Source organism: Grammomys surdaster, unplaced genomic scaffold (genome assembly GCF_004785775.1).
Source record: "Grammomys surdaster isolate TR1022 unplaced genomic scaffold, NIH_TR_1.0 169, whole genome shotgun sequence".
Classification (NCBI taxonomy): Eukaryota; Metazoa; Chordata; class Mammalia; order Rodentia; family Muridae; genus Grammomys; species Grammomys surdaster.
The window spans coordinates 12,480,890-12,492,431 of record NW_021604617.1 but is presented as its reverse complement, the minus strand read 5'-3'; the positions used below and the strand labels follow the sequence as shown (position 1 = coordinate 12,492,431).

The following is an 11,542-nucleotide window of genomic DNA, read 5'->3' as shown; positions in this document are numbered from 1 at the left end:
GGAGGAGGAGGAGGAGGAGGAGGAGGAGGAGGAGGAGGAGAATGATGATGTCAATGTGTCGATGATAAAGAAGATGTCAATATGGTGTAAGTAAAATAATACCTAATAAGTAAGACTTGTAAACATTTTTCTTAATATCTCAGGCAAATCCTGTTTGGCATAAGGATTGGTTTATCATCAGGAAAAGAGAATGTCAAAGACATCCTTCCTAATAATCAGAAAGTCCCAGCCATTTGCAATTTCCCAGCAAACCCTGGCTTCGAGAAAAAGAGGGGAAATATACAAAATATAAAAATATAATATAAAGGCAAGAGTGAGGCCACGATTGAATGTTAGGAAGAGTGGAGAGGCAAGCGTGTGAATAAGTGTGTCCGTGAGTGACGCTGTGTCCATCTTCATACCTCTTGATGGATCTCCAGCACAGCAGAAGACTTCCTGACTGCGGTTACAGTGTGCAGCCTGGAAATAAGAGAAGAGATGTGAAAATGCATATAGACAGACGCATCTACATGTGTGTGTGCATATGTGCATGTGCACATGTTATCATGTCACCTCAACTACCGTTACCACTTATTCAGAGGAGCCTGGGGGAACAGAATGTAGATATGACCTAGATGTATTGTACACATGTATAAAAAATTTTAAAAAAAAAACTATTTCGTATTAAGTGGTAGAACAAAAAACAACTTGTAGGGGGAGGGGGTGGGGAAGACCATCAACATAAGAGTTCAGCTTAAAAGAAAAGAAAACTAATAATTTACAATATTCGAAATGAAAAAAGTATCTCTTGGGCAAAACTTTCCACCTACAAGCCTCCACTTTGCAGCCCATTCCCTGTGATGTAAGAGGTGTAATTCATTGTACTCGTTCATCTGGAAATGCAGCGTGCAAATTAGGACAGTCGGGGAGACTTAACGGCTAACTGGCATCCCAAAATTTAGGGCGTTGTTTTCCCTTGGGCCTCAATCATCTAAAGTATTTGAAATGTGAAAGGCCTCCATCCTATACAGCACAGCCCACTGAGTCTTTGGATATTGTTTTCTATGCAAGCATCTGAAGTCTACTTCCCCTGTCAGCAGCCACGGGTGACCTCATAGGTCTCCATGGAAGCTGAGCAAAGAAGTGTAACTCTGCCTTCTGTCACCAGTACTCCTTTCTCAGCTTCTTCACCATCTTTCAAACATGGGTGTGTTGAGAATCACCTGGCAGAGAGAATTAGTCAAAAGGCTGAAACTCTAGTCCAGCCTGGACCAATGAGAAGCTAGCCTCTGCTGGTGGGGTTTTCAGAGTTCCTGAGGTAACTCGACTACACAGTCACAAGAGGCTACATCTAGACACCCAAGTGAAGAGTGCTGTGTCTCTTTAAATAGGAGTCTTCTCTATGTTAGGAATTTTAGGTTCTTTTTGGTTGTTGACTGGCTTGTTACCTTCTGCCAAAATTTCAGGGAACTTGGCTGTATCAAAAGGGAAGGTTTGGTTTTACTTTGCTAGGACTGTTCAAATTAACTCAAAATTTGTTTTCACAATCTCGAGTTTGACCCAGTAGCTTTTCTATTTGAATTCAATGGTTTTCTTCTTCAGAGCAAATCCATTTCAGATCTCAGAAACAGAAGGATCAAAGATATCATCAGTTAACTTCATTTGAGGCCAATGATTTGTCCTGAACTGGCTTCACTTCAGTTCTTATCACCCTAGGAACACTGAGCCTCTTAAGAACAAAAAAAAGATAAACAAATTTACTCTCTTTATTTATAGAATAAGCTCTGATAATCACCTTTCACTTATCTGCTCTACTCTGGAACAGACCCTTCTAAAGCCTACAGCTCAACACCTCTTCAAAATGGCTTCCCAGGAAACATTTCAGCCTGTAGAATCCAGTTTCCTCACTGCCTCAGCCCTGATGCCAGCTTCCCCAGAGGAAGCAGGGACTCCGGGGGAATGAACCAGCCTTAGTCCTCTTCAGAAAAACACTCACTGTATTTCATATCAATGTTTAATGAGAACAAGTGCACTGAGCTGTCTGTTGCTTGACTGAGTTGTCTAAAGCCTTGTGGCCCAAAGTCACTTTCTGTTCCTCTTTCCCTTGCCAAATGTTAAATATTTATATGCTGTTCACACTTGTGAATAAACGTGCAAATCACAGAGCTAGTCTTTTGCAAAATTCTGAGCTAGGTGAAATGTGCTTCTGGCAGTCCCTGTCAGGTTCTTATTTTTAAAGAAGAGTTCCGTTATTTTCTCCCAAAATTCTCTGTGAAAATGATTCTCTCTATTCTCCATACCTGCATTCACAATAAAGAATCAACAGCTAATAAGGGCAAGGCTTTATTACTTCCTAAAGAGATGCATGTTGCGTTTGGATTTAACTATTCATTTCCGAAAAGAAGACATAGACTATTAACATTGTGAAAGGCCATCCATCCACAGTGGCCACATCGGCCTTTCCCACACATCCTTTTGTTCAGTTATTACAATTTCTTAGTATCAGTTCATCCTGTCCTTAGGCTCTAACAACTAATGTGGCTCTCAAATGTCAGACTATTGGAAACAGCTGTCATAAACACAATCTTCCATCTCAAATTATACATCTTGTCCCCTTTGTCACAGTGACAATGGCAATATTGCTATTTATTTGTAAATGTATATGATTTTTGTTTATTCTATCATATGTTCATAGGGTAATAAAATCAACGTTCAAAATAGCTGTCAGTTGGTCAGAATGAGAGACAAAATTCCATATCTTCCTAATCTTTCTCTAATACCCTTATTAAAGAAAAGATGTGTTAAGTAATACCTTGTCACCAAGTAATAATTAAAGAGGAACGGAGATGCTGAAACCTCTACCTCCTTAGCTGAGACAATGACTTAAGATGCATTTTCCACTTTTTACACAAAGATGGACAACTCATGGACACAGGAGACCTCCCCACCCCTACCAGCCCAGCTCTTTCCTCACTCTGAGTATTGGACCTTTAGGAAAAATAAAGGAGTCTCAAACTCTTGTATGGTGTGCATCAATAACAGTGTACACTGTTTAAAAAGCCAGTAATTAAGTGACAAGTCCTATCCTACTGCCTTTGGGCTATATAAATAAGAGTGGCTTCCCCAGTCTTAACCTTACTCGAACTTGTTTCTTCATCTAATACAGAGAAAGAACAGCTTCTATTTCTCAGATTATAACTAAAAGAACCAGACAGAAAAAAATAACGAGAGAGGAATGGCTTCGTGACCCTGCTCTCTCACTTCTGCTTAAGTCCTTGGATTTTGTTTTTTAGCCAAAAGTTCTGATGGCCGAAAACAACATTGGCAAATAATTTCTTCACAAGAATTTATTGTTAAATCAATGCCACATAGAACAGCACTCTTGGACTAATATCGCCTTAATACCCCAAAAGAAAATCCACAACCAGTGAGTATGCACAGCATGGCATCCTGGTTGCTCTAGAATCAAAATAGAATTCCTGTTCTCAACAACTGGCCATCATCCAACCCATACACATCTAATAACTTGGCTTCCGGTATTTTTATGAACAGAAAACAAAAACCTCCTAACCCACCTCCTTAGGACTTTAGTTCCAACCAGAGGATCTGTTTAAATCACCACAGCATTTTAAGACTAAGAAAACATAATTTCTAGCTTCTGAATTTTACCTAAAGTCTTCCAAAGACTTCTTCTTCGTTGCTCTCAAACCACCAGCCTGGCAACAGGCAAATCTGTAATCAATGACCTGGTAGATGATTGGATTGTACATCGCTGCAGATTTTGCAAGGAGCGTGGGCACCACGGAGAGCTGGATTGGGATGGAGTTCGGCCTTCCAAAAGCTGACCACACAGAGACTACGGCATAAGGAATCCAGGCAATCAGGAAACCAGCACAAATCAGCATTGCCACCTGGAACAGGGAAAGGAACAGACAACAGGATCAAGAAAAGTCATAAGTAATCCAGAGTAAGTTACAGGTGTGAAGGAAGAGCAAGTCCTTCACTCTAAAAACATCCCTTTTTGACTACAAGAATTGCTTCCCATGAACTTCTGAGAACTTGGTACAATTCCTTATCCGATTTACATGGCCTATCCATTCTCCACTTTAGAATTTAAATGTACCTAAAAACCCAAACTATAACCCTATAATAGATGTCAGATTTTGCCTACATTGGGGGTAAGAGATCATAATTAAAGGATGCCAGTTCTCTTGAGCTTGCTAGAGTTCTCAACCCACAAGCACTTAAAGACCTGACAGAAAATAAGTTCATTTTGATGAAATCTTTTGCCTCAGGAAACTGAGAAGTGTTGCCCTGGTTTGAAATTCTAATGTGCACTTTCTTCAAAGATTTCTATGAAATGTTATTTCTTCTCCTCGAGCTTTTCACAATTTTGAGGTTCATATTATCAAAATTCCCCAAATATAAAGAAAAAAAGGAGTTGCAGAGCTTCTGTTAAAGCAATATGGAAAGTGATTTTCTCTCACAAAGCTAACCTCTTAATTGTCAGAACACAGAATGATTGACAATACAATTTAAAATGCCCTCACAGGTTTTCACCATGCCAAAGCCAGTCCCTTTAACGATGTAACCCTAACTACTGCCCTATAGCTGCCAATCTCAACAAGTTATCTCAGTTCAGGTTAACACAGTTTTAGCAAATGTTAATGGCAAGACGCTAAACTGGGCACTATGGGACATCCCAGCATACCCCTGTTCCTGAGCTGTGTCCCTCTAGAGTACAAATAGTAGGGGATCACAGCTGAATATGGTTCTGGTGTCAGCTCAGAAGAGAACATTTGTCTCTTATTGGAAGGAGTAAGAGCCTTGCGGTGAATGTTGCATAGACCCTGCACTTGGGCAAGTTGAAACAGTAGTAATGAGAGAAATGCTGGGCAGGCGTCCAATGCATGAGTGAGGTTGTACGGAAACAAGTGAGAGTGTCGTGTAGATGGGGGAAAGCTGCACAGGGTGGTGGGACCTGGAGAAAAGATTAGACTCTTGTGTTCAGTCTTTTGTGAAACATATTACTGAGCCTTCCTGTCGCTCCACCTGCTCTGTGGCTCTCAGAGGTTCATAAGGAGAAACATGGAAGGTGAACATATAGGAAGATACTGCCTGAGAGCATACAGCAGCTAGAGACCACGCCTTATCCACCCAGCCAACAAGTCATACTGGGAATCTGTGTTTTGTGTGGAAGACACGGAAAGGAAAAGCGGATCCATCCCTGCCCACTTAGCATTTCCTCTCTTAGCATGTTCATTTAGACAAATGTCTAAACAGGAAATAAGGGTGTTTCAGTGAGAGTACTAATGCTAGAAAATTAAGTCCGGGCTCTGGTTTTTATTTTGAGTGAGCTATTTCAGGCTCAACTTGAAAACAAGCACTACTACGTTCTAAGTGTCCTTACACTGATGTTCTTCCAGTGAGATGAATAATGAAATTATATTTAAGTCAATTCTCTGAGCATGAGTCCTCTTTTGTTTGCTTGCACTTATTTTAATCTTCTTGGTGTATCTTCAACTTTAGAAATTCCTAGCATCTCCCTGCCTGCCTGGTTTTATGAAATTGACATAACAGGTAGCACATGACTCAGATCTGACCAATCAGAGGACTAAACTCCCCTGACTACTAGAACAGAGCTTAATCAAATTCATCTTTGAGATTTAGAGAATCTCACTTTTATCTCTGAGTCTCCTCAGATCATGAGAAGATGTAAGAATGCTGCTACAAAGATCTCCTTAATTTATCTTCCTATCACCTAATTTTAAAAAGACAGCAACCATCCTTGATATCCTGGTCATAATTAGCTATGAAGATGATCGATGACAAGATGTGAGGCCCAACCTGCTGTATAAACATGGCAAAAATATCTATAGAAGCCCCTTTCTTTTAGCACCACAACTGGATGTTTAGTTTTCTGACAATAAAGCTTGTGTGTGTGTGTGTGTGTGTGTGTGTGTGTGTGTGTGAGTTCATACATATGCATGTGCATTTCCATATGAGTAAGCAGAAGCATAATTATTATAGTCATGGAATGATCCAAAGCTTGTCTGTGACCTAAAGAGCAGCATGGATGTGGGATGTGTTGCCATGGAAACCTACCTTTGTGAGATATGTAAGAATGAAGTATGTGGCTGAATTTAGTGATAGAATGCTTGCTTAGCATGTGCTCTATCCCCAGAAACACACATACACACAACTTGGAAAATATGCTCTAATGTCTGAGGTTATGAACGTTCACTCAAGCGTTTCAAGGCTCAAGAAGCTGAAGAGAATAGCCTGCCCTTTCAGAGGACCCACATTCAGTGTCCAGCATTCACAACCACTTACAATTCTAGCTCCAGAAAACCCAATACCTTTTCTGGCAACTGTGGGTTCCTGTACTCACTTGCACACTTTCACACTCAGATACACACAGACACACACACAGAGACACACACACCACAACTAGAAATGTAATACATATTTTTAAAAGAAAGACACAAAGAATTTCAAAGCTCATCTTCAAAACTAATGCCAGGCAAGTAAACCTCAGTAATGAGCAGTTTGTTCCACTTTTCAGATAACGTGGATCCCTCAAGAGATGAATCAAATAAGCCCAGGACCCCTGCTCTAGGGTCCTGCAACAATACTTCTGCATCGTAAACTAAAAATTCTCTTCTGTGATCAACACTTCTAATCCATTGCAACTAAACACACACCACTCTCTCCCTCTGAACCTGCTCTTCCATCATCCTACAGAAGCACACCCAGGAGTCCTTTCTGTTTGGTTTAGTGTGATTTTTGCTTGTAAAGAGTAGATGCCCCGAAGTGCACAGGGAGGCCCCTTTTTTCTTAAATTCCCAAATAAACACTAGCTACATAAATAAAGCTTGTGTTAGCAGCTGCATAGAGACTTAACATAGCCCCCATCTTTGATTCTAGGGTGAGTCATAGGATGGTTTTATGCCATCTCGAAATCCATTTTCTGTACTGCTGCCAAAGCCATTGACAGAAAATAGATTAGCAAAAAGCCCATAATATTTTCTCCTTCTATGGGAATGTGCGATAGGAACAAGAAAGGTTTATAACGTGTGTTGTTGCCCTTTCTTGTAAGATAGAGAACTGGATGTGCTGTGGATTTCAAAACAGCAAATTAAGTACTGTGGGTGGAGCTTCTGGCTATCGAATAAATCACAGTAAGTAGAAATCAAGTCTAACGCAGAAGGGATAAGGACGAAAAACGTGCTAGATGATGGCGCTTGTGTGTAGACACAACGTCAAATCGAGACACGTCAGTGCCCTTTGACCTCAGTTTGAATTACACGGCACATCATTCGTTTCAATTACATTGCAATGTCAATCGCTCAAATACTAAGTCTGGCTGACTGAGATAACTCACAGAACAAAGGTGCTTGTCACTAAGCCTGTCAGCTTGAGTTTGATCACAGGGACTCACACTGGGGAAAGAAGACCAATTCCTGCAAGCTGTCTTTTGACATCCATGCATACAATGTGACCATCAGGCATACAAAAGTGGGAGTGCATGCGCATGTGCACACATCCACACCCACACACGCCTAAATTTATTAATTAACTAGATAACTCACTAATGTTTAAGCTATTCTAATATATTTGCCACACACGTTCCAACACCTTTGTGACATTTTTTCCAGAGCTTGAACTAGGGCTTAATGTTTTCATCAGTTCATTTCCTGCTTTTTCCATTTCAGTCTTATTCTGATTTTCCAACTCTTATGTCCCAGCCATCCTTGAGTCAGTGCTACCAGAGGCCCCAGCACTCACCATCCTTCGCAGGTTGTTATTTTTGTTTTGTTTTGTTTTGTTTTTGTTTTTTTATGAGTTCGTTCCCATCACTCTTTCTTGGTTCACTGACAAAGCACTAAAACCTCCAGTTCCCAAATTAGACAGTTTTGTGGGAGGAAATTCTCACAGGATTCATGTTTAGCTTGTACAAAAGAATCACACATCTGCAATTTGGATTTCGTGAAATAAGTTGCTGCAGAAGACCCGAGGATGTTCAGTATTTCCCAGCTGTAGTTCAAGTTGGCACTAAGTAATACGAAGTAATGCCCGCCCGAATGTGCTCGATTCCAGTGAACTAACTTTTGAACAGGATCCTAAGATAATGGGGCTGAGCTTGAATATTTGAAGCTATACATGACCCTGACTCATCGGAGCAGGCAAGGTTTCTAAGGAGAGAGGTCTCATCCTCTCAGTGTGAGGGATACGGTGGAAGGACAACACAGGAGTTTTTGACTCTGAAGTACTGTGTCCCTCTCCATGGTCTTAATATTAGTTTAGTCCCACTGACTAAAAGAAGAAGAAAAAATTCTGTTGCTGTATTCACAGATGCTTCAGAAGAGGAGGTCAGTTCCTCACTCCAAGCTCCTTTGCCTGGATCTGAGTCAGGCATCAGCTGCATGCCACTACACTGAAAAATGAAATTCATGGGAGAAAGTTAGAATTTATGTGAAAGATAAAGCCCAGAAAAGGGACCAAGGAGATGAAATGAACCCTCAACCAATAGCAAGTTTGAATTACATCACCAAAGAAGCAATAAGCCACCCTAATTCAGTGCCTGGGGTGAGATCAGTGCACAGAAAGAAGGGGGTGGTAGGAATTCCTGCCTACTGTAGGAGAATGTGTGATTGACCCAAGCATGGGATAAAAAGACGGAGATATATTACAATAGGTCTGCTTATCAAGCATGTATATTTGCCCACAACCAGTGAAAATTGGATTAAAAGACAGTAATGCCAGTTCTGGGGCAGAAGCCTTACAGGTGTGAATATGCCTGTCTCTATTAGCATGTAGAAAAGCCAGAAGTCAGCATGGATACACACCTGTAATTCTAGTACTTGAGAGGCAGAGGCAGAGGGGAATGGCCATGAGTTCAAGGCCAATTTTGGTTTCAGAGTGAGTCCCAGGCCAGCTGGTACTGTGGAGGATAGTCTTGAAAAAAAGAAAAGTGAAAAGAAGAGGAGGAGGAAAATAAGAAGAAAGAAGGGAGGAGAAGAGGAGAAAATAAGCAGGATGACAGGGAATATACCTGCTGCTGTAGCTTCTCTGTCCCTCAGTTCCCTCACACACATACAAACACACGAGTAACAATGTCTGGGCTCTCAGGCTACCTTCTAAGAGCTTAATTGATTCAACAACCTAAACCTGTCCACTTGAGTTCTTCTGTGTTACCCACAGAGTGACAACTGAGGTCAACCGTCTCACACCCTCTTCTACCAACTTGCAAAGAAACTTTTCTGGAGTCTTTGGGGCGCCCGCCATCTGTTAGTCCTGGCAATGATCCAAGCAGAGACGATGAAATCATGCTTGAAAAAAAAAATCCACACTTTCCAGTTGCAATTTTCTCAAACCTTAAAATACCACTACTCTAAAAAAACAAGCAAAAGCTGTGATTGAAAAAAGAGGAGACAAATTGGGTCATGTCGACTTGCCCATCTGTGTTCGGGAATTTAAGTCTAAAACTGAACACGACTCCTCCCCAGACTAAGCAATGGCTTCACCTAATGAATGGGGATAATTTCTAAGTGCCTGTTCAACAGAAGAAAGGACCTGAGGGAGAGGTGTTCATTATATGTGAGCCAAAGTCCTTAGGTGGGACAATCTTGCTTAGAGTAGAACAAATAGCTATAGGACTTAACTAAAATTGCTTTTGTCATACTACCAAAATAGGCCTTTAAACACAGCACGTCTAACAACGTTGGCAGAATCTTGGAGTTTTGAAGTCAATGGTGATGTCGTTTAATTTTAATTGCCCGACTCCAACTCTCTATCTCACTTCCTTCCACAGATGTGTGAGTGTGGAGTCTGAGTTATAACTAATAAATGCTGACTTATGCTGAATGTAGTAGAACTTATCGAAAGATACAGATTGAGGCACTAACTTGGAGTCTTGGGAATGAGCGATACTCAAATCACAGCAATTGATTGGTTCTGGTGTAGGTTAGGACTCTGGGCCTGGGTCTGCCCTCACTAGACCCTGAGACATGTAACAGGATACCTGGTCATAGGAGTCTACACATGTGTCCTAGCTCGGGAGCAGAGAGGCTAGGAAATAAGATGTTGGCTTTTCTGCATTTTTAATTTGAGTTATGTTGCTCTTATCCATACTCCTCCAAAACAATTTAAAATGTTAGATATTTCTCAACACAGGATTCTAGCACTGACCGCCAAAATCAATAATAAATGTTACCAGTGTATGTCCTCTCAGGGGGCTAGGGTCACAATTGAAAATGATCATTACTTTGAAATTCTTTTTGGTTATTATGTCTCTCTGGATTTGGCTTTTTTTTTTCTTCCCTCCAACAAATATATACTAAGCATTTAGCATGTTAGAGGTAATGTGTTGGGTTCTGAGGACATGAAGTGATGGAAAGTCAAAGTGTCCCTGCAGCCCCTATTGACTGGTAGTAAAAGACACTGAGCAAGAAATCACAAGAATGAGCATGCAATTGCAAATTAATTAGAAATTTGACAATTCTTAAGAAGTAATGATGCTTCTGTGAAACATCATAAGAGGAAGATCTGAATTCCATTTTTAAAATGCCTCTCCTGAGGATTGACCTTTAACCTTGGAAATGCTAAGGAGAACAAAGAGAAATAAATAATTCGTTTAAGAAAAGCGCAGCCATTCCTCTTTCCTTAGTCTCCACATAGGGAGTGCTCTGACAGGTCAACAATCAATAGGCCAACCAATGAAACAAGTCACCTGAGAGAAACCGAGTTCATACCTTGGGTTGTTTTTTTTTTTTTTTTAAGGCTTCACAATCAAAGGAAAAGAGTGTAACAAACCAAATGTCCCAAAGAAAGAGATGCCTGAGCCAGAAGTCGGAGGACCACTTCACAGTTATCAAGGCTGCCTTTAATCAGGTATTCAATGAAGCTATCAAAGTCACCATCCAGGAAATGCTGGGTTGTTAGATGGAGAACAGAACAGAAACACACACTTGCCTGAATCTCATTCACTCTCTTGCAAAGGAAGAGGGACAAATACTTGACTGGGGACAAGTGCCTCTAAAGGCAACATGCCCAATGCTCTGGTGACCTGTGTTAGAGGGACTTACACTATCTAGGGACAGTTAGGACTGTTTTATGGTAGTGAAAGGGACATTAGGAGATATCTGGGATCCTCACATTAACTACAGGTCTGGATGTGATAGGTGATCAGTGTGTGCCAATCAACAAATAATGAACGCCAATAATAATGCATGACAATGTTTGAAAAACAGAGGTAACTTCTCTGACGTTACCTCCCAGGCCCAGTACTATCCCCCTTCTTAGATGACCTGCAAGAGGCTCACTTCAGCGTGTGAATACTTTTCCCAGGGGACATGCTCAGCGGAATAACTAAATATTCATCTTGCGGGTTTCTCAGTTTCAAAATAGAAATTTAAGCATAACTGGGCATGATAAAGCAAGCTTGTCATTCTAACACTGGGAGGCAGAGGCAAAGGGATCAGGAGTCCAAAGCCAGACTCAGCTACACAGTGTTTTGAGGCCACTCTGAGACACACAAGATCTGAAGGAGGGAAGAAAGGGA

At 41.0% G+C, this 11,542-nt stretch overlaps 1 protein-coding gene across 1 annotated transcript in view; it reads right to left on the bottom strand.

The window, feature by feature from the left end:
- Nucleotides 1–11,542, bottom strand: part of Opn5 (opsin 5) — a 47,565-nt gene that overhangs the window by 16,849 nt on the left and 19,174 nt on the right. The window contains exons 5-6 of the mRNA XM_028766504.1: nt 3,649–3,890; nt 402–459 (exon numbers count right to left, since the gene is read on the bottom strand). Coding sequence (XP_028622337.1) covers nt 402–459; nt 3,649–3,890 — 300 coding nt within the window. The remainder of the gene's footprint in view (nt 1–401; nt 460–3,648; nt 3,891–11,542) is intronic.